A 27,954-nucleotide genomic window follows, 5' to 3' on the forward strand; every position below is an offset into this window, starting at 1 on the left:
CTCAAGAATTGACCATTTGAAAAACTCCTTTGTTCCTTTAGCAGTATGTTTGGAATCATTGTATTGCTGTAGAATAAACTGTCGGCCAATGAGTTTTGAGGCATTTGTTTGAACTTGAGCAGATAGGATGTGTCTATACACTTCAGAATTCATTATGCTACTCCAGCAGCAATTGTATTATCAATTAAGATAAATGAGCTAGTACCTTCAGCAGCCATACATGCCCAGGCCATAACACCCCCACCACCGTGTTTCACAGATGACCTGGTATGCTTTGGATCTTGGGCAGTTCCATCTCTCCTCCATACTTTGCTCTTGCCACCATTCTGATATAAGTTAATCTTTGGGGGGACTATGTGTAAACACACTTGTAATTTCTACATGGTGAAACCAGAATGTATAAAAATGGTCTTTAATAAAATCTGACAATGTGCACTTTAACCACATGTGAATTTTTTCTATTACAAATTTCAAATTGTGGAGTACAGAGGCAAATAAATTAATGATGGGTTTTGTCACAAACAATTATGGAGGGCACTGTAACTGCCTACATTGTGTACAGTGTATAATGTTTCTCCACCAGCACAATAAAGCTCACATTTACTCTGGTTTTCCAAGTCTAAATAGCATACATAGTTCGTCATACATAGTTAGCAATGGTGTAGCCTCTGCCGTGTGCATGCAGGTCTGCTGTTAAATCGTTGTGATCAATTTTCATCCATGACATGCGGTTGTCTTAACTATAAATGTAACTATTCCTAAGGCCGCACTCGGATTAGAATGGAAAAGAAGGTGTATGCAATGCTTGTCATCATCAAACGGGACACTGAGTGAAGAGTCAGGCCGTCATGTTGCAGGTTTATTCAACTATGGTTGGACCACACTTGGATAATTGTGTGCAGTCCTAGTCAAACTCACTGCATGAAGGATTTGGAAGCTTTGTTTGGGAGTTCAAAGAGATGCACGTGGCAAGAAGTTTACTGAGGGAGTTGGGGCCTGGAAAGCACCGCCATTGAGGGTGGAGAAGCAGATATAATAGCAGCATTTAGGATGCCTTTCGATAGACAAATACCTGAAGTGATATGATTCACATGAAGAGCCATAGAATCATACAGTGTGGAAACAGGCCCTTTGGCCCAACTTGCCCACACCGACCAACAGGTCCCATCTACACTAGTCCCACTTGCCTGCATTTGGCCCATATCCCTTTAAACCTGTACTATCCACGAACCTGCCTAATTACTTCTTAAACGTTGCGATAGCCCCTGCCTCAACTACCTCCTCCGGCAACTCGTTCTAAACACCCATCACCCTCTGTGTGAAAAAGCTGCTGCTCAGATTTCTATAAAATCTTTCCTCCTTCATCTTAAACCTATGCCCTCTGGCTCTTGATTCCTTTACACTGGGCATGAGATTCTGTGCATGATTCCTCTCATGATTTTACACACCTCTATAAGATCACCCCTCATTCTCCTGCGTTCCAGGGAATAATGTCCCAGCCTGCTCAACCTCTCCCTGCAACTCGGACCCTCGAGTCCTGGCAACATCATCGTAAATCTGCTCTGCACCCTTTTCAACTTAACATATCTTCTATAGTGCTCAGAACTGAACACAACTGTAGACGCAGGGAATTGGTTTAACTCGGCATCATCACTCGCAGACATTGTGGGCGGAAGGAACTACTCCTGTGCTGCACTGTTTGATGCACTTGCTCGATGTTCTAAAGGGCTACACATTAAATATCAATATTGATATTTGTGAAACACAAGAACTGCTCTGCTCAGGATTCTTTAGCAGTCCTAATCCCATGGATCTTGTGATTAGTCTCTGCCAGTTCCAACCTCGCTTCTAGATTTCACCCTGAGGTTGCCATGACCAGAAACAAGCCCCGATTCCAGTGGGTAAGCTGGGATAAAGATGAAGCACTGGTGGGTTTAAATCTTTGACCAATTGGTCATGAATGTATCAGTTTGAAATTCCTTGGCTCGTGAAATAATGAGGATATTCTTGTGTCATTTACACTTCTGTGTATTTTTGTACTCAGGATATATTGTTACACAACATTAATGATACATGTAATAAATAATATTGTACTTCTGAGGCTGCATTTTACATTATTCGTTCATAAAGTTCATAAAGCTTTCAAGGTAGCAATCTTTTAAATTTGAAAATGTGTCTGGTACATTTCCGCCCCCCCTTTTCCTCCTGCCCCCCCTCCCCATCATGTCTCCCTCCCAGCTCTGCTACCCGCCTGCTACCCTTCGCCTCCCCTCCCTGCCCTCCACCCGCCCTGCCGTTGACCAATTATCGGGCCAGAAGACTGAGTTCAAGTCAGAACCAAGATTAGTTTATCAAAGTTCACAACAGTAGCTCCTCAGGCTGACTATAGACACCGCATGAAAGAAATAAAAGCAGAGATGAGGTCAAATGAGTTGTTAGCGTGAGGCGGGTCAGTTTCACCAGGTATTGAGCAGCTGAGAGGAGAGTGAGGGTGAGGGTTAGGCTGAGAAGAATGACTGGTTCCAGTGGTGTATCTTGGGAGGACAGACACAATCAACCATTCGGAACAGCCTTTTCAGGAGAGCGTGTGTGTTGAGGTGCCAGTGTTCAGTTTTGAGGGTGAGTGTTGAGGCTTTGGCGCGAAAGTGAGATAAAGTAGGGTCTTGTTTGCACCAGTTGCAGTGGAAATAGACGTGGTATATTCCTCCTGCACGATGCGGCACGTCGGGGAGACCTCCAGTATCAGTGGCGGCTAGAATTGTTGGGAGTGCTCCCAGCTGCAGCCCCGGCCAGACTGTCCGAGGGAAGTGGGACAGCAGCTGAAGCTGAACGGCCGCAGGATACCGAGGGCTTCAGAGATAGGAGTTGTAGTGAGATGGTCACTCCCAATGTGGAGGTAGAAAGTACGCGGTTATTCACCAGGAAAGGCAACAGGCAAAGTGCGGGAATCCCCGGTTGGAAGGTTGAAAGCATGTATACCCGTTTGATACTTAGGGTCATAATCATTCAGGGGGCAGCAGCCAAGCTTCACCACTGTATGTAGCATTACTGAAAATAACACTGCTTACCTACTCCAACATCTTCCAAAGCCTTGACCCCTCTGCTATAAAGAAGGAGAAGGGCTTCAGACGCTTTGAAAAGTCCAAACATGTTCCCTCGTGCCTTGAACATATCTCATTGTTAGTTCAATCTCACCCATCTGGAACACTGTCATTTGGCGTAAGACATGTACAAACATAGCTCAGTGTATAAGAAATATAGGAAAAGGGAATGCAAGGATCTACAGATCAGTTGCCCTTTCTCCAACCATCTCTGCCTCAGAGGGCGGCGGAGGCAGGTTCTCTGGATACTTTCAAGAGAGAGTTAGATAGGGCTCTTAAAAATAGCGGAGTCAGGGGATATGGGGAGAAGGCAGGAACGGGGTACTGAATGGGGATGATCAGCCATGATCACATTGAATGGCGGTGCTGGCTCGAAGGGCCAAATGGCCTACCCCTGCACCTATTGTCTATTGTCTATTGTCATCTGCCTATCAAAACCCCACCTCACCTATTTCCACCCATCTGCAGTATGGCTGTCATGGAAGCAATCCATGCTTGGTCAATTACTATCTCATAGAAGTATCAGAATTATATGAGAACTATTAAAATATCTGAGATCCAATGTCAGTTGAGCCACCAGCCAAGCTTCTGTATGGTTGCACCTTGCACCAGAGTAGCACCTGCAATAAAGTCGCCATCCTCAGAGCAGAGAAGAGGCTCGGTGTAGGTCATATTAGCAGAGTGGTCGTATTTACTAATAAAGGTAGACTGAACATGATGCTCCTTTCTTTGCACTGTCAGAGATGGATCAGCGTACACTAATAACGGACCAACAATGGACCATTGTGAGCTCCTTGGCCATCGGTACCAGCTCTGATTTATTCTGTAACTTTTCATACCTTGAGTTTCCCTCTCCACCGACTCTCAGTCTGAAGAAGGGTCTCGATCCGAAACGTCACCTAATCCTTTTCTCAAGAGGTGTTGCCTGATCCGCCGAGTTACTCCAGCACTTTGTGTCTATCTTCAATGAGATTACCAAGTTGAACAGAGATCTGTTTTCAAAAATCTGTGGATAACTTTGAAACTTGTTTGATAGAAACAGAGTGCCCGTTGCTCAGCTTCAGCTGTGGCCATTTCTAAGAGTAAATGCTCGCAACGGCAATTTTCGGATTAGGCTGTTAAAATGAAGATTCCTTCATGCAACGATCAGGTCACTTTTAAAGCATAATTTATATCAATAACGACGGCAGCAGTTGTTCGGGCAAAACATTTGCTTATTCATGTCATACTAAAGTAACGCCGACATTCCCTTCAAATTCTTTGGTCCTTAAATAATGACAGAAAAGATTCCTTATCGCCGGAGGGCGGAGATTTGGACTAACACACGAGGTGGCATGTGATCGGTGTCATGCACCAAGTATCACTGTGTCTCCGGTGCCAAACGAAGATCTGGAATGTATGGTGAATTCCTCATTGCCGCTGGAGTTTTCAGGGAATCAGACAATCAAAGACGTGATAGACACACAACGCTGAAGTAACGCAGCGGCTCCGACGGCATGAAACTAAGCAGGACAGGCAGCATCTCTGGAGAGAAGGAATGAATGTGAAGTTTGGCTGGGACTCATGCCACGTGGCAGCCCGGTGTAGTCCCGATCTTCCAACCTACCTCATTGCGGACGTTTTATTGTCCCTCTGTAACAGTAGCCCTGCAATGCTGTAACATTTTATTTTGCATTCTGGTAACCTGTTATATTTGTGTATGTCCTGATTGTACGATGTGTAAATGGTATGTTAGCATTCATAGCAAAAGGATTTGAGTATAGGAGCAGGGAGGTTCTACTGCAGTTGTACAGGGTGAGACCACACCTGGAGTATTGAGTACAGTTTTGGTCTCCTAATCTGAGGAAAGACATTCTTGCCATAGAGGGAGTACAGCGAAGGTTCACCAGACTGGTTCCTGGGATGTCAGGAATTTCATATGAAGAAAGACTGGATAGACTCGGCTTGTACACGCTAGAATTTAGAAGATTGAGGGGGGATCTTATAGAAACGTACAAAATTCTTAAGGGGTTGGACAGGCTAGATGCGGGAAGATTGTTCCCGATGTTGGGGAAGTCCAGAACAAGGGGTCACAGTTTAAGGATAAGGGGGAAATCTTTCAGGACCGAGATGGGAAAAACATTTTTCACACAGAGAGTGGTAAATCTCTGGAATTCTCTGTCACAGAAGGTAGTTGAGGCTAGTTCATTGGCTATATTTAAGAGGGAGTTAGATGTGGCCCTTGTGGCTAAATGTATCAGGGGGTATGGAGAGAAGGCAGGTACAGGATACTGAGTTGGATGATCAGCCATGATCATATTGAATGGCGGTGCAGGCTCGAAGGGCCGAATGGCCTACTCCTGCGCCTATTTTCTATGTTTCTATGACTTGACTGCATAGTACGCGAACAAAAGCTGTTCACTGTACCTCGGTACACGTGAAAATAACAACCAATGCCAATATACGTCGCAGCCTCTGGACTCATTCTGTCTGAAGAAGGGTCCCCACCTGAAACATCTCCGATCCATGTTCTTTCAGGATGCTGTCTGGCCCTCTGAGTTATCCCAGCGCGTTGTGTTTGTATTCTACTGATTCGTGCCAGATTTGGCGAGTGATGGGTTGGGGTCGAATCATAACGCTCGCAAATGGCAGAATTCTACCGACACACTTCATCACCCTCATTCCTTCCACAGAAATGCGCCAAACCATTAAATCATTGTTAGAGAGGTTCAGGGTTAAGACTCTTCGGAAATCGAGTGCAAGTCACCCTGGGCCCCCGAGGGAATGTTTTCACCATAAAGAGCTTTATTTGTCTCTGTCTGGCTTGCTTATTCCAAGGGTTGTGCAACCCGTCCCAAAGGAAGTTTCCAACGAACACTATAACTGTGGCGCCTGAGAGTGGCAGCCAGCCCACGAGACCATGCATCGACAACAGCTAGTTCATCGCCTCGATTTAATTTACTATCCAATCCTCGCTGCCGTCGGGATTCCCGGTGAGTAACAACAACCAATTATTTCCGCGCTGTGTTGCCCTGCATTGCTAACTACCAGCCTATACCGTGGTGTCAATATTCACAGAATGTGGTGACTGTAGCCCGGGCTTGTTGGATGTTCGGGTTGCGAGTGAAGGGTGCGATCGTTTCTGCTGTGTTTCCTTCGTTTTTTAACGCGTGTGGAATACTCCATCTGAAGCAATCAATTAATTTATATTTACACTGTAATTTATCTCTGCAGTTTATATTCTTAAATATTACCACTCCCTTCATTTATTCTATTGCCGCACCTATGTTATAATCTAGGCCATTGTGTTATCCAAATGGACTATTGTAGGCTTCATCTTTCCTTGATCATCTGACTGGCTTTGATTTATTCTTCACATATCTTTAATTAATTTGTTCTTTGTACCTTTCATATCTCTTGTTTTCCTCTCCCCTGAGTCTGAAGAAGGATCTCGACCTGTTCCTTCTCTCTAGAGATGCTGTCTGAGCCGCTGCGTTACTCTAGCATTTGTGTCTGTCTTCGGTGTAAACCAACATCTGCAGTTCCTTCCTACACTGGTTATCCAATAATCCTAATATTCTGTTATTAATACTGCGGCACGATGGCGTAGCGTTAGAGTTACTGCCTCCCAGCGCCAGAGACCCGGGTTTGATCCTGACTACTGTACTGTGCTGTCTGTACGGAGTCTGTACGTTCTCCCCGTGTCCAGCGTGGGTTTTCTCCGAGATCTTCGGGTTTCTCCCACACTCCACAGGGTTGTAGGTTAACTAGATTGCTATAATGTGAATTCTCCCTAGTGTGTGTAGGATAGTGTTAAAGTGCGGGGGATCACTGGCCGATGTGGACTCGGTGGGCCGAATGGCCTGTTTTCGCGCTGTATCTCTAAAACTGAAACTACTTGGGAATTTGCCCCGTGCACCTTATATTGAATGAAAGAGACTCGTGTGGAAGGACTGAGTCCGGGTGTGTTTTGCCCATGTAATTGAATATTCGGTTTTACAAGGATAGTCATGGACACGGGAGGTTCAGCATATTTCATAATGTCAGTTGCGTTATTTGAATTGGGACATGTTGAAAGCAGAATTGGATACAAGTTGACTTGCTGCTTCCGCTCAAAACTGATCGCTAACGCCTTTAATTATTTTACAGTGAACGCGGTGGCGTTGGTGATTCTGTCGCGTGGGAGGTGTGGCCTCTCCCAATGCATCACGAATTACCTGTTAGCAATGGCTGGAGCAGATCTCTTGGTGGTTATCTTTGATGTCGTTTTGTACCGGATCAGTTATATCTTTTTCCGAGGTTCTTTCCTGGACGTCACACCCGTTTGTCGTATCATTATTGTGCTGCTCAATGCGGCCACAGACGCTTCCGTATGGCTAACAGTCACCTTCACCTTTGATCGATATGTGGCTGTTTGCTGCCAAAAGCTAAAAGTGAAATATTGCAGCAAGCAAACGTCAGCCAAGGTCATTGCATCGGTGTGTGTAATAAGCTTATTGAAATGCATCCCGTGGTATTTTGTGTTTGGGCCTCGGTATTTGGTCAGCAGTGTGCCCTGGGACTGCGTTGTAAAGCCAGTTTATTTTTCCTCCCCCGGCTGGGCAGTGTTTGCTTGGCTCCACCGGGCGTTCACCCCTTTCCTCCCATTCGCCTTGATTCTGTTTCTCAATATTCTGACAGTCAGACACGTTTTGGTGGCAAGCAGAGCTCGTCGGAGTTTCCGCAATCACAGCGGCGGGGAGAAGGACGATGACCCCGAGATGAGGAACAGGCGGAAATCCATCGTTTTACTGTTTGCTATATCTGGAAGTTTCATCCTGCTGTGGATGTTGGGCATTGTGTACTTCATATTGTTGCGGATTACGGGTGTGTATTATTACAAAGGCCCCCACGACCCCGTGTTTATTTTGCAACAAACCAGCCGCATGTTGCAGCTTCTGAGCTGCTGTACAAACACGTGTATTTACGCCATAACACAGACTAAGTTCAGGGAGGAGTTGAAAAATGCAATACTCTACCTGGTTGTTCGAATTAAGAAGTGAAATGTGATATTATAAATCAAACCTTCTCAATTGATTGTATTTGCTGGCTTTGCAAAAACATAATTATTTTTAAATGTCAATAAGAGCGACCAGGTGGCGCAGTGGTTGAGTTGCTGCCTTACAGCGCTTGCAGCGCCGGAGTCCCGGGATTTTGTACGTTCTCCCCGTCCGTCACCTGCGTGGGCTTTCTCCTGTCTTTAGTTCCCTCCGACACTCCAAAGCCGTACAGGTCTGTAGGCTAATCGGCTTGGTATAAATGTAAAACGTGTCCCTAGTGTGTGTAGGATAGTTGTTCAAGAAGGAACTGCAGATGCTGGAAAATCGAAGGTAGTCAAAAATGCTGGAGAAACTCTTTTTCTCCAGTTTCTCCAGTTTCTCCAGCATTTTTGTCTACCTGTGTAGGATAGTTAGTGTGCGGGGATCGCTGGTCGGCGCGGACCCGGTGGGCCGAAGGGCCTGTTTCCGCGCTGTATCTCTAAAACTAAACTAAACTAATACGTACTGGGTGATCCAAATATAATTGGGTGATCCAAATAGTGAAAACCAATTAAAATATGGGAGAGGATTACAACTTGACGATCATTCAATCTGGTGTCGTTTGGAGAAATGGGGGAGTTCTCCAGCTGCCGAACCCGTACAGAGTGTGGCCCTGGCGTTTCAGAGCCGACACCACATCCGTGGCAGTGACCGTCTTGCGCTCGGTGTAAGTGTCCGCATCCCGGATCACATTCTCTAAGAAAACCTCATGGTTTCCTCGTAGATGAGACCCAAGGTCCGCTTGACACCGCCACGCTGATCCAGGCGCTGGATGGCTGGTTTGATGATGCCTTGGATATTATCGCGAAGTACTTTCCGATGCCGCCTGGCTCCGCCTTTGTCCGTCCTTTCTCCGCCCTTGCCACATTTCCCAGACGTGATGCTCCTGCACCGACGATGTGGCAGCAAGAATTATTTTTATTTTTAAATGAATCAAAATAAACTTTATTCAAGTTAAAAAAAAAAAGTACAATACAGGAACTGTGCAAAAAAAAATCTCCCCACATTCTGGGAGGCTATACATACATTCAATACTGTTTACACAAATCACACAATTTTACCCCACACCCTTGTCACTCACTCATGCGCTCCCCTGGCGTGAAATCCCTTCTCTTAGTTTGAGGGGCGTCTCCACCACACCCTGCCCCAATGTCCTGCAGCGGAAGGGCCCACTGTGGTCCTCCCCCACAGAGCATTGGAGTTGGCTGTACCAAGCTTCAACGCGTCCCTCAGCACGTACTCCTGCAGCGGGCCAGTCGGCAATATTCCCTGACTGACATCTCGCTCTGCTGGGAGGTCAAGAATTCTTGAATGAATTCGATAAATGAATTATGAATGAATCAGGGAGATTATAATTAAAGTTGTTCCCAGGATCTGGGAATCATGTGACTATACACTGTAATCATGGATTGTCTTTCTGCTGACTGGTTAGCACGCAACAAAAAGCTTTTCAGGTACCTCAGTTACATGTGACAATAAACCAAACTAACCCTGGGGAACACAGATAGACCCATGTGTGTTCCGTCTGAGAAGGTGGTGCTGGACCTTGTAAGAGCATTTTGAAGTAGCTGAGGTGTTTTTGGAGGTCATCGGAGAAGATGGTCCTTGGGACAGTGTGAAGATCCAGCCACATCAGATGAATATTTAAGAGTCAAGCGTGTTCATTTGTCAATATGAACCAGAGCAATGACAGTCTCACTTACTTTACAGGCATATGTGATGCAAAAACACAATGAATAAAAACACCAAATAAGACATAATAAATAACACAAATAAATATGTCAAAGATTTTCAGATACTGTAAGTAAACCAGACCATGATGGTGCGAAAGGCACAATGATTGGGTTGATACAAGACCCAACATAAGGTTGACATCCCAACCATTGAAGAGATCTACATGATGCAGCCATATCAAAGACACACACCACCCAAGCCACGTTCTCACCTCGATAGTTGAGACCCATGAGACCGCAATTCCACACTGTTTGGGACAAATGATTGCATCTCTTCAGTTCATCTGTTTGCAGAAATGAAATTCAATTCGTTTTAGTTTAGTTTATTGTCACGGGTGTGCAGTGAAAAGCATTTTTTTGTGTGTTATCCAGTCAGCGGAAAGACTATACATGATTACAATCAAGTTGTTCCACAGTGCACAGGTACTGAGTAATGGAAATAACATTCAGTGCAAGAGAAACTCCAGCAAAGTCCGATTAATGATGGTCCAATTAATGATGGTCTCCAATGAAGTAGATGTAGCTCAGGACTGCTCTCTAGTTGGTAATAGGATGGTTCAGTTGCCTGATTACAGCTGGGCAGAAACTGTCCCTCAATCTGGAGGTATACGTTTTCTCACTTCTGAACCTTTTGCCCGATGGGAGAGGGGTGAAGAAGGAGTGACCGGGGTGTGACCCGTTCTTGATTATGTTGGTGGCCTTGCTGTGGCAGCGTGAAGAATGTTGCCAACCATCAGATATCTCTGTGCTACAAGAACTCCAACAATCTGTTTCAGCTGCAACTGATTTATCTTCTCAACTAAGGTCATTGAGTTTGCCTCATGATACTACAGGCTAATATTAACTAGCCACAATATACACTGCCCTCCATAATGTTTGGGACAAAGGCCGATCATTTAATTATTTGCCTCTGTACTCCACAATTTGAGATTTGTAATTAAAAAAAAATCACATGTGGTTAAAGTGCACATTGTCAGATTTTAATAAAGGCCATTTTTATACATTTTGGTTTCATCATGTAGAAATAACAGCAGTGTTTATACATAGTCCCCCCATTTCAGGGCACCATAATGTTTGGGACACAGCAATGCCATATAAATGAAAGTAGTCGTGTTTAGTATTTTCTTGCATATCCTTTGCATGCAATGACTGCTGGAAGTCTGCGATAAATGGACATCACCAGTTGCTGGGTGTCTTCTCTGGTGATGCTCTGCCAGGCTTGTATTGCAGCCATCTTTAACTTATGCTTGCTTTGAGGGCAAGTACCCTTCACTTTTCTCATCAGCATATACAAGGCATGCTCAATTAGGTTCAGATCGGGTGATTGACTTGGCCACTCAAGAATTGACCATTTGAAAAACTCCTTTGTTGCTTTAGCAGTATGTTTGGAATCATTGTATTGCTGTAGAATCAACTGTCGGCCAATGAGTTTTGAGGCATTTGTTTGAACTTGAGCAGATAGGATGTGTCTATACACTTCAGAATTCATTATGCTACTCCAGCAGCAGTTGTATTATCAATTAAGATAAATGAGCTAGTACCTTCAGCAGCCATACATACCCAGGCCATAACACCCCCACCACCGTGTTTCACAGATGACCTGGTATGCTTTGGATCTTGGGCAGTTCCATCTCTCCTCCATACTTTGCTCTTGCCACCATTCTGATATAAGTTAATCTTTGGGGGGACTATGTGTAAACACACTTGTAATTTCTACATGGTGAAACCAGAATGTATAAAAATGGTCTTTAATAAAATCTGACAATGTGCACTTTAACCACATGTGATTTTTTCTATTACAAATTTCAAATTGTGGAGTACAGAGGCAAATAAATTAATGATGGGTTTTGTCACAAATAATTATGGAGGGCACTGTAACTGCCTACATTGTGTACAGTGTATAATGTTTCTCCACCAGCACAATAAAGCTCACATTTACTCTGGTTTTCCAAGTCTAAATAGCATACATAGTCCGTCATACATAGTTAGCAATGGTGTAGCCTCTGCCATGTGCATGCAGGTCTGCTGTTAAATTGTTGTGATCAATTTTCATCCATGACATGCGGTTGTCTTAACTATAAATGTAATTATTCCTAAGGCCGCACTCGGATTAGAATGGAAAAGAAGGTGTATGCAATGCTTGTCATCATCAAACGGGACACTGAGTGAAGAGTCAGGCCGTCATGTTGCAGGTTTATTCAACTATGGTTGGACCACACTTGGACAATTGTGTGCAGTCCTAGTCAAACTCACTGCATGAAGGATTTGGAAGCTTTGTTTGGGAGTTCAAAGAGATGCACGTGGCAAGAAGTTTACTGAGGGAGTTGGGGCCTGGAAAGCACCGCCATTGAGGGTGGAGAAGCAGATATAATAGCAGCATTTAGGATGCCTTTAGATAGACAAATACCTGAAGTGATATGATTCGCATGAAGAGCCATAGAATCATACAGTGTGGAAACAGGCCCTTTGGCCCAACTTGCCCACACCGACCAACAGGTCCCATCTACACTAGTCCCACTTGCCTGCATATGGCCCATATCCCTCTAAACCTGTACTATCCATGTACCTGCCTAATTACTTCTTAAACGTTGCGATAGCCCCTGCCTCAACTACCTCCTCCGGCAACTCGTTCTAAACACCCATCACCCTCTGTGTGAAAAAGCTGCTGCTCAGATTTCTATAAAATCTTTCCTCCTTCATCTTAAACCTATGCCCTCTGGCTCTTGATTCCTTTACACTGGGCATGAGATTCGGTGCATGATTCCTCTCATGATTTTACACACCTCTATAAGATCACCCCTCATTCTCCTGAGTTCCAGGGAATAATGTCCCAGCCTGCTCAACCTCTCCCTGCAACTCGGACCCTCGAGTCCTGGCAACATCATCATAAATCTGCTCTGCACCCTTTTCAACTTAACATATCTTCTATAGTGCTCAGAACTGAACACAACTGTAGACGCAGGGAATTAGTTTAACTCGGCATCATCACTCACAGACATTGTGGGCGGAAGGAACTACTCCTGTGCTGCACTGTTTGATGCACTTGCTCGATGTTCTAAAGGGCTACACATTAAATATCAATATTGATATTTGTGAAACACAAGATCTGCTCTGCTCAGGATTCTTTAGCAGTCCTAATCCCATGGATCTTGTCATTAGTCTCTGCCAGTTCCAACCTCGCTTCTAGATTTCACCCTGAGGTTGCCATGACCAGAAACAAGCCCCGATTCCAGTGGGTAAGCTGGGATAAAGATGAAGCACTGGTGGGTTTAAATCTTTGACCAATTGGTCATGAATGTGTCAGTTTGAAATTCCTTGGCTCGTGAAATAATGAGGATATTCTTGTGTCATTTACACTTCTGTGTATTTTTGTATTCAGGATATATTGTTACACAACATTAATGATACGTGTAATAAATAATATTGTACTTCTGAGGCTGCATTTTACATTATTCGTTCATAAAGTTCATAAAGCTTTCAAGGTAGCAATCTTTTAAATTTGAAAATGTGTCTGGTACATTCCATTTGTTGCTGCACCTAATAATAGCCCAGAGCAAAACATTGATGACTCTACAAATACTTATATACGAGCACATGATAAATATGAGCTCAGTTAGTAACTTAAAACTGCGGCACTATTTTGTGTTCATTAGGTGGAATCGATTTTTCTGTTCCAAAATCTTTGAAGGATTTCCAAAAATGCTCCCAATTCCTCAATCAAAAATCAGAGTAAACCCTCGTTACAACAGACAGTTGGGGGTAGGTGTCCGCTGCAACTGAGTGAAGGATTATCATTTATTATTTATTGTTTATTGAATAAACAACTACAGTTGCTAGTTAATACAGAAAAGGACACAAAATGGTGTAGTAACTCAACTGGTCAGGCAGCATTTTTGGAGAACATGGATAGCTGACGTCTCGGGTCCCAGAACCGTTTTCAGACTCAGTCTGGAACTGGACCTGAAATCCAGGTGAGTTGATGGCCGGGGGAGAGGCGAGGATTGGCGCAGTCATTGGTCTCGACCTGCAGGCGGCCAGAGTGCAAGGAAAGGTCGGCAGAGGTGGTGATGGTGGCAAAACCTGTGATGGTGGTGGAAACTGCAGTGGTGGTGGTGGTGGAGACTTCAGCGGTGGCAGCAGTGGTGGTGGTAGCATCAGCTGCCCAGCCTGGCAATGGAGATTAGTCCTCTTGTGGGGGGAGAGTTTGCCAGCTAGGACAGTCGTGTGCCCAGGTCATAGTGTTCCAGGTTGATGGGTGGCCCTGCCGTGGTGGGTAGTAAATATGGCAAGTGCTATGTTAGCATAGAATATAAAAACAGGGATGTAATTTCAAGGCTTCATAAAGAACTGGCCAGACCACATTGAGTGTATTGTGAGCAGTTTTGGGCCCCTATATCTGAGGAAGGATGTACTGTGTTGGAGAGTGTCCAGATGAAGTTTACAAGAGGGTGGTGAATCTGTGGAATTCATTGCAACAGACAGCTGTGGAGACCAAGTTATTTGGTATTTTTAAGGCAGAGATTGACAGATTCTTGATTAATACGGATGTCAAGGGTTATGGGGGAAAAGGAATGTATGGGGTAGAGAGGGAAAGATAGACCAGCCACGATTGAATGGCGGAGTAGACTCGATGGGCCGAATGACTTAATTCTGCTCCTATCATATGAACGTACTTTCCTCCACATATGATATTTGACCCGCTGAGTTCCTCCAGCGGTCTGTTGTATTTCCTCAAGAATCGAGCATTTACAGTCTCCTCTCTCCCGGAGATTTGGCAACTGCTGTCTGAGATATGTAACCAACATATGTTAGTGTAGCGGCGGCGGGTTGCAGTCGAGAAACTGCGACGCAAACTGGGCCGTTTCGGCAATTTCACTGGACATCGTTACGGCTATTGAGGGAAACATATCTGTGCTTGGTGCTACAGCGCTTCCCATCGCTGTCTCCAGAGAGCAACGCAAATTTTACGAGGGCAGAGCTTTTAGTTTAGGGATTCAGCGCGGAAACTGAACCTTCGACCCACCGAGTCTACACCGACCAGCGATCCCCGCACACAAACACTATCCTATATACACTGGGGACAATTTACAATGATATACCAAGCCAATTAACCTACAAACCTGCGTAACTTTGGAGTGGTGGGAACTGCTATGGCAGAAACATAGAGTGTTAGGTCAGAGTTTGCATTCCACACTGATGTCTGAGGAACAGCGATTACGTTGGAATTGAACTGCGCTCCGAGAGGATCGAGCACAGCCCATGTTTGTGGCAGCGCCGCGTTCCGCTCTGCTGCCCGGTGTCCTGTTCGCCTGGGCAGCTGCTTGTTGGAGCCTAAAGGAGTATCACTCCGCGCCCTAATATAAAACTGCACAGCTCTTGGACATTTGTCGATCCGCTTGAACACTGGGAAGGAGTTGCGAAAGGGTGAGGAAAGGGTGAAAGGATGGACGAGGTGATTGGGAAGGGGGAAGAGAAGGGGGAGAGAGAGAGGGAGGGAGGGTTGCAGTGTGAGGGAGGTGCCTCTAGACGGAGAGGAGGCAGGATGGAGTTGGTTGCTATTATGGAATGGAGGTAATTTGTTGGGGAAACTCAGCGGGTGCAGCAGCATCTATGGAGCGAAGGAAATAGGCTACGTTTCGGGCCGAAACCCTTCTTCAGACCTTGTATACCTTCGATCTTCCAGCATCTGCAGTTCCTTCTTGAATAATTTGTTGGGGGTTCAGTGCCTGTTGGGTCTAATGTTGAGATTTTATAGGAGAAATGGAGGCCTATGGATGTGTGATGATAATGGAGAAGGCATTCCTTATTTCCTGTTTGGATGGTGGTGAATCTATGGGCTGCGGAGAAACTTGTGTTTCTTGGAAAAAGTTAGAAAATTGCGTGTACCGAGATGCAGTGAAAAGCTTTGTGTTACGCGGTCTAGTCACATCAGACCCTGAGAACAATCATAAACAAATATAAGTGTGTGGAGAGGAAGGCTATGTTACAGGTGCCTGTTTGAAATGAATGTTTTGAGGCTTAAATGAAGCCTGTTATCCTGGGAGAGGGTTGGGGTGGAGTGAAGCGGTGCTATAGGGTTGGCAATGCCAAGTCTGTTAATGGTTTGGGGGCAGAGCAATGGGATTAGTGAGTTACTTGAAAACAGTGTAGGTTAATTGGCATGAGTAAAGAACTGGGAATTTGGTAGCTGTGATTGTTGGTGACATGCCTGTGATTTGGCAAATACTTTTTTTTATCTTTCCTTTCCGTTTATTCTTGCTTTTTGTTTTAAAGTAACACAATAGCTGTCTAAATTAGGAAATAGTTAAAATTGAAAGAGGATCCCATGCATTTGTTTGCTTGAATTCCACAAGGTATCTTTTCATGATGGACACAAAATGCTGGAGTAACTCAGCGGGTCAGGCAGCGTCTCTGGAGAAAATGGATCGGTGACGTTTCGGGCTGGGGCCCTTCGTCCGACTGATTGCAGGCGGGAGTGGGGGAAAAAAGCTGGAAGGGAGAAGAGCGGGGGTTGGAAAAAAATCATGGCTGGCATCAGATGACCTGAGGGGAGGGGATCCCTGATAGGCAGATTGTTGGACAAAGGCTTGAGATAGAAGCAGATGTGAGCCCACAAGGGATACAAGTGAACTGAAGGAAGTTCAAAGACTTTTGGTGGAAGGGGTGGGCGGGAGAATAGGCTGGTGCAAAGCCTGTTCAGTGTTCAGTGGAAGGAGGCGGGGAGGGAGGGAAGAGAGTAAGGGGGTGAGGAAGGGGAATGGAGGTCATTGTAGAAGTTACCTAAAATTGGAGAATCCAATGTTCATACTGTGTAGGAAAGAACTGCAGATGCTGGTTTAAATTGAAGGTAAACACAAAATGCTGGTGTAATCCGCTGAGTTACTGCAGTATGTTGTGTCTACCGTCAGTGTTCATACAATTGGGATGAAAGTTACCCAAGTGGAATATGAGGTGCTGTCCCTCCAGTTTGCACGTGGCCTCATTCTGGCAATGGAGGAAGCTCAGGACGGAAAGGTCAGTATGGAAAGGGAAGTGAAGTTAAAACGGTTAGCGTTCGGGAATTCCAGTAGGCCTTGGACCGTGCGCAAGTCTTTGGCAAAGCTGTCACTGAGTCTATACTGGGCCTCGACGTTTGGCCACAGGAGCCTACACCAGGAACACTGGATGCAGTAGATGAGGTTTGACGAGGTGGATGTGAACCTCTGTCTCGCTTGGAAGGACTGCTGTGGTCCCTGGATAGAGTCGAGGGAGGAGGTATAAGGACAGGTGTTATATCGACTGTGGTTACTGGGGAATGTTCTTGAGGAGGGTTAGTCTGGGTGAGAAGGGATGATTCCGTGCCATCAGTCTGAAGAAGTGTTTGGACCTGAAACCTCGCTTATCCATGTCCTCTAGTGATGCTGCCCGACCTACACCTTGAGTTACTTTTATCATTATGTGTCACTCTTTAGTAAAAACGAGCATCTGCAGTTCCTTGTTATCACATCTTATCGTTTTATGATTGTTTCTACGGATTTTTCAAATGGCTCACTTAATTCTGTGACTATTAATCAATTGTTATTTAATAATGTGTAAACAGATCCTGATTGTGCCTACTTCTTGCTGATAACTGGGTGATTCTGAGTGCGATGTAGAGGTGCGGCCCGACAAGGACAAATGAACATGTTAATTTCATGCAGATGGAGCTGTGTGCGATTCCCTGGCATAGCTGGAAAGTCACCTCCTTTCGAAGGAGTGTACACATGAAGCGAAGGGACACACGCAAGCACGCACACACACACACACACTCGCACACACTCGCACACACTCGCACACACTCGCACACACTCGCACACACTCGCACACACTCGCACACACAGGTGTGTGTGAGTGTGAGTGTAGATCTATAACTTTGTTAAAATGAAAACAAAAGCTCTGCTCCTCAAAATGTTTCTGGAGAAAGAAACAGGAAATATCTTCTTGGAACACTAATGAAAATATGTTTCCTTTGAAATCCCTCTGATGTGAGGATCTATGTTGATTTTTTTTAGTTGTGAACATCTGAAATTAGGAATCAAGAAGCTAATGACCAGTGGATCGTCCAGATTTGAACGGGTGGAGCTGCAATTTGTGAAATCTCCTATATGAACATCCCATGGTAAATGCGTTAATTGTCCATTCTAATTCCAGGTAAGTGGAATGCTGCCCTACTATAACTCATGCCGCTGTTGTGATAGAGTTTTGATGATATTTGTGAATAAGTTTGATAATGATGGTGCTGAAGGGTGTGTATCTGTGTTCAAAAATAGTTGTTTTTTGCATTATGGGAGGAAGGTGTTTTGAGTTCAATTCCAGTTTAGTCTGAATTTGAGGAAATTTAATATGTTTGAGTGTTCGTGCAACTTAATAAAAAATACAATGCTTTATGACCTTCACACATTGCACCAGATACTGTTTTGATGTGAATTGCTGCCTTCAGTTAAGAATGTGCTCAGGTCTGCCTATTCAGAGCTTACAGAACTTAAAGTCATAGTCATAGAGCTCTACTGCATGGAAACAGGCAATACAGCCCAACCTGTGCAAGTTGAGTAAGTTGGAAATCAGGGTTGGTTGTAAATGGCCCACATCCATCTAAGCCCTTCCGATCCAAATGCCTTTCGAAAGTTTTAATTGTATCCACTTCCATAGCTTCCTCTAGGAGTTCTTTCCAGATATAGACCACCATCTGAGTGGAAAAAGTTGCACCTGATGTCTCTGTTAAATGTATTCGCTCTCACCTTAAACCTATGTGTTGTAATGTAAGAATTCTCTACCCAGGAAAAAAGACTGTGAGTATTCACTTTATCCATACCTCTTATGGTATGGGTGCCCCTGAGTCTCCTATGCTCCAAAGAAAAAAATCTCAGCCTATCCAGCCTCTCCCTCTAGCTTAAGCCTGCAATCCTGGACATATACTCATGTATCTCTTCCGCACCTTTTCCAAATAAATATTTGCCTTTCTTTAGCTGAGTAACCAGAAGTGCACACAATACTCCAAGCCTTACACCATGTGACAGAGACTCGGGTGCAATCCTGACTATGGGTGCTGTCTGTATAGAGTTTGTACGTTCTCCCTGTGATCGCGTAGGTTTTCTCCAGGTGCTCTGGTTTCCTTCCACACTCCAAAGATGTGCAGGTTTGTAGGTTAATTGGCTTTGGTAAATATTGTCCCTTGTGTGTGCGCGATAGAAGTCATATACAGGTATTGCTGGTTTGCATGGACTCGACGGGCCGAAGGGCCTAGTTCCATGCTGTGTCTCTAAAATCTAAAGTAAAGTCTAAGGTCTCACATCAATTTATACAGCTGCATCATTATGTCCCAACTTTTGTGCTCAATAATTTTCCCAATGAAGGCAAGATTATTAGACTCCCTCTTGAGCTTTCTGTCCACCTGACTCGCCATGTTCAGAAAGGCAGGCATCTATTTTATCTGATTTCTTTGTTCTATAACACTTGTCAGAGTTAAATTCCATTTGCCATTCTCAGGCCCACCTTCCCAACTTAAAATCCAATAGCTCTAAGATGTATGTACACATTAGACCATTAAAAAAAATTATTGTGCTTTTCTTGATAATTTAATTCATTTAATTCTTATAACTAAACACAAGAGCCCTCAGATTATGATTTGGTACGTTTATGAATTTTAGTGGAGAGCAATGTGAAAGGTTTTACTTTGCAATGCAGATTTTAACCTCCCAAACAATGTTGATCATAACGTTTTGTTTTCTCTAGGTCTTTGTAACTTCATCATGGCTCTGCTTGCAATTGCTCTTGCGTGTCGATATCATGGAGCTGCAGTTACTAAAATAGCAAAGCTCACGTATATCCAGCAAGAATCCTTCCTCTCTTCCAGCACTAAAGCAAATAGAGAAGCCGTTGAAATAAATAAACATTTGGCAACATGGGACAGGTTTGGCATTTGGTTAAATGACCCAATTATCCATCTGCCTCGAATAGGAGAGCTTCAAAGTAAAAAGGTTGCTAACGTTGGCTCTGCAAGTCTGACTGGAGAAAGAAGGCAGAATGAAGATCGTTTCAGTATAGCTGAACTTGCCAATGGGTTGTTCTGCTTTGCTGTCTTTGATGGACATGGAGGGTCTGATGCTGCTGAGTATTGTTCCAGATATATTGGACGTTATATACAGTAAGCAAGTATCTACTTCCTAACAATACCTGAATTTAAAACCAACTTGTGTACAACTAGTTTTTTTTGTTCATTTTTAGACATAATCTACAGACAGAAGTAAATTTGGAAACGGTCTTGATGAAATCCTTTCTGCAAATAGATAGTGACTTTGCGCAAAATAGTTATGATTCGGGGAAAGGTAAGTTCCAATATTCCAGGACAGTATTTAATTTTGACAGTTACTAAAACCTGGAATGTGTGTTAATGCTATGATAGATTAAATGACTTGTTTGTGTATAGAAGGAATAAAACTTCACAAATGCTAAGATAGACACAAAATGCTGGAGTAACTCAGCATCTCTGGAGAGAAGGAATGTGTGATGTTTCTGGTCGAGACCCTTCTTCAGTCTGAGTCTGGTTTAAACCAGTATATGTAGTTCCTTCCTTCACAAATGCTAATTAAATTGTCTCAAAATCATTTATCCAGGTCTTTTAACCATGCCAGTTTTGAGAATGGTTTGCTTGGTGCCCATAAGCATTCTCACTGGCTGTCATTGGCATTCCAGATTTAAGCATTAATTCCCTATTCTTTTGTGTGTCCTATTTAAAGGGCATGCCTGGTTTGAAAGGATCGCTGCTCAGATTTTGATGTTCTATCACTGACCCTATACCTTGTGATATAAAAATATCAAGACAAGATTCCTGTTAAAATAACTACGTCATTTGTTGGATAATGTTTCTGTTGTGATCTTTACCCGTGGGACGCAGTCTGATTAGAAATGCGTGCGACAAAGGCAAAACCGTTATAATGGGTGACTTCAATCTACATATAGATTGGGTGAATCAAATTGGCAGGGGTGCTGAGGAAGAGGATTTCTTGGAATGTATGCGGGATAGTTATCTAAATCAACATGTAGAGGAACCAACGAGAGAGCAGGCTATTTTAGACTGGGTATTGAGTAATGAGGAAGGGTTAGTTAGCAGTCTTGTTGTACGTGCCCCCTTGGGCAAGAGTGACCATAATATGGTTGAGTTCTTCATTAGGATGGAGAGTGACATTGTTAATTCAGAAACAATGGTTCTGAACTTAAAGAAAGGTAACTTTGAGGGTATGAGACGTGAATTGGCCAAGATTGACTGGCAATTAATTCTAAAAGGGTTGACGGTGGATATGCAATGGAAGACATTTAAAGACTGCATGGATGAACTACAAAAATTGTTCATCCCAGTTTGGCAAAAGAATAAATCAGGGAAGGTAGTGCATCCGTGGATAACAAGGGAAATCAGGGATAGTATCAAAGCGAAGGATGATGCGTACAAATTAGCCAGAAAAAGCAGCATACCGGAGGACTGGGAGAAATTCAGAGACCAGCAGAGGAGGACAAAAGGCTTAATTAGGAAAGGAAAAATAGATTATGAAAGAAAACTGGCAGGGAACATAAAAACTGACTGCAAAAGTTTTTATAGATATGTGAAAAGAAAGAGATTAGTTAAAACAAATGTAGGTCCCTTGCAGTCAGAAACAGGTGAGTTGATCATGGGGAACAAGGATATGGCGGACCAATTGAATAACTACTTTGGTTCCGTCTTCACTAAGGAAGACATAAATAATCTGCCGGAAATAGCAGGGGACCGCGGGTCAAAGGAGTTGGAGGAATTGAGTGAAATCCAGGTTAGCCGGGAAGTGGTGTTGGGTAAATTGAATGGATTAAAGGCCGATAAATCCCCAGGGCCAGATAGGCTGCATCCCAGAGTACTTAAGGAAGTAGCTCCAGAAATAGTAATGCATTAGTAATAATCTTTCAAAACTCTTTAGATTCTGGAGTAGTTCCTGAGGATTGGCGGGTAGCAAACATAACCCCACTTTTTAAGAAGGGAGGGAGAGAGAAAATGGGGAATTACAGACCAGTTAGTCTAACATCGGTAGTGGGGAAACTGCTAGAGTCAGTTATTAAAGATGGGATAGCAGCACATTTGGAAAGTGGTGAAATCATTGGACAAAGTCAGCATGGATTTACAAAAGGTAAATCATGTCTGACGAATCTTATAGAATTTTTCGAGGATGTAACTAGTAGCGTGGATAGGGGAGAACCAGTGGATGTGGTGTATCTGGACTTCCAGAAGGCTTTCGACAAGGTCCCACATAAGAGATTAGTATACAAACTTAAAGCACACGGCATTGGGGGTTCAGTATTGATGTGGATAGAGAACTGGCTGGCAAACAGGAAGCAAAGAGTAGGAGTAAACGGGTCCTTTTCACAATGGCAGGCAGTGACTAGTGGGGTACCGCAAGGCTCAGTGCTGGGACCCCAGCTATTTATAATATATATTAATGATCTGGATGAGGGAATTGAAGGTAATATCTCCAAGTTTGCGGATGACACTAAGCTGGGGGGCAGTGTTAGCTGTGAGGAGGATGCTAGGAGACTGCAAGGTGACTTGGATAGGCTGGGTGAGTGGGCAAATGTTTGGCAGATGCAGTATAATGTGGATAAATGTGAGGTTATCCATTTTGGTGGCAAAAAGAGGAAAGCAGACTAATATCTAAATGGTGGCCGACTAGGAAAAGGGGAGATGCAGCGAGACCTGGGTGTCATGGTACACCAGTCATTGAAAGTAGGCATGCAGGTGCAGCAGGCAGTGAAGAAAGCGAATGGTATGTTAGCTTTCATAGCAAAAGGATTTGAGTATAGGAGCAGGGAGGTTCTACTGCAGTTGTACAGGGTCTTGGTGAGACCACACCTGGAGTATTGCGTACAGTTTTGGTCTCCAAATCTGAGGAAGGACATTATTGCCATAGAGGGAGTGCAGAGAAGGTTCACCAGACTGATTCCTGGGATGTCAGGACTGTCTTATGAAGAAAGACTGGATAGACTTGGTTTATACTCTCTAGAATTTAGGAGATTGAGAGGGGATCTTATAGAAACTTACAAAATTCTTAAGGGGTTGGACAGGCTAGATGCAGGAAGATTGCTCCCGATGTTGGGGAAGTCCAGGACAAGGGGTCACAGCTTAAGGATAAGGGGGAAATCCTTTAAAACCGAGATGAGAAGAACTTTTTTCACACAGAGAGTGGTGGAACTCTCTGCCACAGAGGGTAGTCGAGGCCAGTTCATTGGCTATATTTAAGAGGGAGTTAGATGTGGCCCTTGTGGCTAAGGGGATCAGAGGGTATGGAGAGAAGGCAGGTACGGGATACTGAGTTGGATGATCAGCCATGATCATATTGAATGGCGGTGCAGGCTCGAAGGGCCGAATGGCCTACTCCTGCACCTAATTTCTATGTTTCTATGTTTCTATGTTTCTATGTTTCTATGATGCTGGCTCGAGGGGCTGAATGGCCTACTCCTGCACCTATTGTCTATTGTCTATTGTTTTTATCTTCCTGTAACTAATTTGAAAAGCAAATATTTATGTGAAAATAGCATTTAGCAAGAGTAAAGCATTTAACCTGCTTCTCGAGTATTGATTAATCTTTGGTTATTTTGGACTTTAGGGTTAGGCCTTATTTAGCATAATACATGCAGTTCTGGTCACCCCCTTACAGGAAGGTGTGGAGGCATTGGAAAGGGTGCAGATGAGTTCTGAGTGTTTAACAATGCATATGGATAACAGGCAGATTTGCAATATTGCAAAAAATAAGAAAAAAACTGCGGTAAAATGCAACATAAAGAAGAGACAATGAGATTTATTTACTGATTTTTTAAAAACAAGATGTGCTTTTTTGTTAATACTTTTATATTTCAATCAAGGCGAATAGTGCAACTGGTCCACGCCTGGGCTTTGAAAGGATGCAGATGTTTTGAGCATTGCTGTGAAAACTGAGTTTATCCTTCTTTTATTATTTAGGACTTGTTTTTTTATTGCCAAGTGGAAACAATTGAGTAATTTAATCTATTCTTAAAATCATTCTTGTCAATTAAACTTTGAATTTGAGTTCAGTTTATTGTCACGTGTACTGAGGTACAGTGAAAAGCTTTTGCGTGCTAATCAGTCAGTGGTAAGACAATATATGATTACAATCGAGCCATCACAATGTACAAATACATGATAAAGGGAATACTGTGAATAACGTTTAGTGTAAAATGAAGTCTGATTAAAGAAGTCTAGGGTCTCCAATGAGGTATATAGTAGTTCAGGACTGCCCTCCAGGTGCTGGTTGAATGTTTCATTTGCCTGTTAACAGCTAGAAGAAACTGTCCCTGATTCTGGAGGTGTGCATTTTCACACTTCCTCTTGCCTAATGTGAGAGGGGAGAAGAGGGAGTGGCTGGGGTGCAAATCATCCTTGACTATGCTGGTGGCCTTGCCGAGGCAGCGTGAGGTATAAATGGAGTCGATGGAAGGGAGGTTGGTTTGTGTGACTTGCACTTGTTGGGACCCAGTGTACAGGCAGATAGATAAGCAACAAACTTGTGTACGGGAATCTGCAATTTCATGTACTGGTTTACTGTACAATAGACTGACAACTCAAAGTTTACACATATCCCTTTTAACCCTCTAGGACAACTATTCACATCAGGAACAACCGCAACTGTGGCTTTGTTGAAGGAAGAATCTCTCACAGTGGCTAATGTTGGAGATAGTCAAGCTATTCTTTGTCATGAAGGAAAAGCTGATCAATTAACACACGATCACACCCCACGGAGGAGAGATGAAAGGAAAAGGTGACGAAAATATTTTAATGTATTTTAATGTATATTTTCGACATAATCTCATTCATGTGACCATTTTGGAAAATATATTAATGCAAAGTGTACTATATCACATTATTATGCCAGAAATGGGTAATAAGTTGAAACATTGATTCTGAAATATTAAGTTTTTTGTTTAGCTTCTGGTCGGTATTGGAAAGAGCCAATGAATGCGAGAGAGAGATGGATAAAATGTATACATTCTTTAAACATTACCTATTCCCTATCAACCATCATCAACCCATTTAGTTTCCTGCTTCATCATTGTGGAGGGGAGCTTGAGAAGGTTACCGCTCAGATTTGGGTTATTATGTCAACATGTAAATATATTTTCTTGGAATTAAGTTGAAAGGAAATTGTATTTGAACTTTTTAACATTAGAAGGCTTATTTTTTTAATCCCAGGATCAAGGAGTGTGGTGGTTTCATAGACTGGAATTGTGCCGGCAGCCCATATGTGAACGGTCGATTAGCCATGACCCGTAGCATTGGAGATGTTGATCTCAAACCATATGGAGTAACAGCTCAGCCTGAAGTTAAAACAGTGGAGGTAAAATGTTTGGCCCTCACGATTTTAAATTTCCTGTCCAAATCATTTTGATGTTTTGTAAAGCTATCTCATTTACCTTCCCCCCCCCCCCCCCCCCCCCACCCCCCCCCCCCCCCTCATCTTTATAAGTTGCAACGTACAAAAGACTGTTTCCTGGTCCTGACGACTGATGGAGTTAGTGCCATTATGGATGCTCAAGAAGTATGCGACATTGTGAAAAAATGCCAAGATCCATCAGAAGCTGCAACCGTTGTAAATGAGCAGGCAAGACAAGAGTTTACTGTGAACCTTAGATCTGCATGAACAGCCTGAGCTTCCATTCTTGTGGTGTTAGTGGTAACTTTTTGATCATAAATTCCACGGGTCCTATTCATAATGGAATTAGGATTTGTAACTACGTCATAATGAATGACAACCAGTTTCTGAACCACTTTACCTCTGTGCACATCACAAGCAAATAGGAACGGGGGTAGATAGAAGTAAGCCCTTCACCCATTTAATATGATCATGGCTGATTGATGGATTGAAAGATACAGCATGGAAACTGGTCTTTCAGCCCACTGAGTCCACACTGACCATCAATCACCCGTTTATACAAATTCTGTTATCCCACATTCGCATCCACTCCTGACATTCATCCGACCTATCTACCCTCACTGGCACGTGACACCGGGAGTAAAGTAAGTGATGTTCCCTGAATTGCCATTCAATTTTGACTTGTACACTTGCAAACTTGTTCTGGTAATCTGCTTCCAAATGTAATTAAACTCTTCCCAACATATACTTGAGCCAGGAGCCTCTGAGGCGTTAATACTCTCTTGATCAGGTAAATAATTTTTTTGTTTTCACGTAATTTTCAGGCATTGCAGTACGGAACCCATGATAACGTGACAACGATAGTGGTGCCATTCGGGGCTTGGGGAAAGTACAGTACTTCATTCACTCGCTCTGGGTTTGGAAGAATGATGGTGGCAAGTTCCAGATGGCATTGAGTGCTGCGCTGATATCAGAAAACACACCTCTGTAGTCTGGATCTTATTTGTAAAACCATGCAATTATATTGTAAGTACCGTTTTTTAACAACCACTGCGGTGGTTATAAATGTTGATAACTGATGGGACAACACATTGAAATACCCCTTTACAAAATAATATATTATTTCTCCATATTGTTTCATCGCCCCAGGGCCTGGGCCATTGACTCCACCGATCTTCACCTCCCCCATGGCCGCTGAAGGGTCTGTTTCTATGCTGTAGCTCTGAACTAAACAAGTTCCTGTCTAATACCTTCAAAATTAGTCCTACCCCAATTTATAACTTTACCTTGTGGGGCCCACATGTCTTTATCAAACCTATTTTAAAGCTGTAGTCTCTGGTCCCTAAAGGCTTGCCCACCAACACTTCAGTCACTTGGCCTTTCCAATATCCTAACAGTAAGTCAAGCTTTGCTCTCACCTTGTAGGATGCTCTACATATTACCAAAGAAAGTTTATTGAACACTTTTGACAAATTCTACCTGTCTAAACCCATGGCATTATGGCAGTCCCAGTTTATGGGTAAAGTTGAAATCCCCAACTATGACAATCCTATTAGTCTTGCATGCTCAAGAAGGAACTGCAGATGCTGTAGATTCGAAGGTAGACAAAATTGCTGGAGAAACTCAGCGGGTACGGCAGCATCTATGGAGCGAAGGAAAGAGGCAACGTTTCGGGCCGAAACGTTGCCTCTTTCCTTCGCTCCATAGATGCTGCCGCACCCGCTGAGTTTCTCCAGCAATTTTGTCTACCTATTAGCCTTGAAGCTGCCTACAATCTCCTGGCATATTTGTTCTTCTAATTCCCATTGACTATTTTGGGGCCAATAGTACACCTCCCAATGAGGCGATCATCCCCTTTTTGTTTCTCAGATCTACCATATAGCATCACTGGATAAACCATCACACGGTCATCTCATTCTACTACCTTGATGTTCTCGATCCTCAAGAAAGCAACTCCCCCTCCTCTTGTCCCATCGCCTCTATCGTGCATGTAGCATCTGTAACCTGGAACATTAAGATGCCAGTCCTATCCCTCGTTTAGCCTGGTTTCCTTAATGACTATAATGTCCCAGTCGCACGATTCTCAGGGGGGTGCAAACAGATTTTGACTAACATTGATTAATAATCTGTGTAACGACTTGCCGAGTTACGCAGCAATTGCTAATAAAATAAATCAACATGATATTGCTTGTACATATTTATTAGAATATACATTTGTTAATTAAGCAGTTCACTCTGAATAAACATCAAATTTACCACATGCAGGTAAAGTACATAAGATATTCTGAAGCCACAGTGCTTTATGTTTGACATTACATTGAATCCTCTGTGTTAGGTAATGAGGATAACTATTGCACTTGTGCATCACAAATTGGAAGGTACAACAAGGGAAACACTTTAAATCTCAATACATTAACTATTCATTAATTTGTATTTCTTACATCTGCTCCTCTCTAATCATTGTCAATCACTCCAGTAATACAGTGGAAAGAGAAAGAATTCTAAAAATCCTACAAGAGTGTTAGTATTGCACTGGGTTGGGAATAGCCAAGCCCATCACGTAAACCAGCTGCCATTGACGACCCCCCCATCATAAGATCATACAATCATAAGAGATAGGAGCAGAATTAGGCCATTCAGC

At 43.5% G+C, this 27,954-nt stretch overlaps 1 protein-coding gene across 2 annotated transcripts; it reads left to right on the forward strand.

The window, feature by feature from the left end:
- Positions 1-15,259: 15,259 nt before the first annotated feature.
- On the forward strand, positions 15,260-26,944 carry LOC116981308 (protein phosphatase 1K, mitochondrial-like). Of its 2 annotated transcripts, none has more exons than XM_033034242.1 (8): positions 15,260-15,343; positions 17,922-18,060; positions 19,642-20,053; positions 20,134-20,234; positions 24,539-24,701; positions 25,133-25,277; positions 25,407-25,541; positions 26,138-26,944. In XM_033034242.1, exons 3-8 carry the CDS (start codon positions 19,659-19,661, stop codon positions 26,267-26,269), a joined length of 1,071 nt encoding a protein of 356 aa, XP_032890133.1. In that variant the 5' UTR covers positions 15,260-15,343; positions 17,922-18,060; positions 19,642-19,658; the 3' UTR covers positions 26,270-26,944. The 2 variants fall into 2 exon arrangements, with proteins under 2 accessions (XP_032890133.1, XP_032890134.1); XM_033034243.1 differs by having other exon boundaries at positions 17,922-18,028.
- Positions 26,945-27,954: the final 1,010 nt, after the last annotated feature.

This window comes from Amblyraja radiata, chromosome 15 (assembly GCF_010909765.2).
Source record: "Amblyraja radiata isolate CabotCenter1 chromosome 15, sAmbRad1.1.pri, whole genome shotgun sequence".
Taxonomy (NCBI): Eukaryota; Metazoa; Chordata; class Chondrichthyes; order Rajiformes; family Rajidae; genus Amblyraja; species Amblyraja radiata.

What these genes read in the sequence shown, in the direction of transcription:
- LOC116981308 (XM_033034242.1), top strand. Translation starts at nt 19,659, where the DNA reads ATGGCTCTGCTTGCAATTGCTCTTGCGTGTCGATATCATGGAGCTGCA. An exon ending in TATATTGGACGTTATATACA is followed by an intron (nt 20,054 to 20,133) that starts GTAAGCAAGTAT and finishes GTTCATTTTTAG; the next exon opens with ACATAATCTACAGACAGAAG. An exon ending in AGGAGAGATGAAAGGAAAAG is followed by an intron (nt 24,702 to 25,132) that starts GTGACGAAAATA and finishes TTTTAATCCCAG; the next exon opens with GATCAAGGAGTGTGGTGGTT.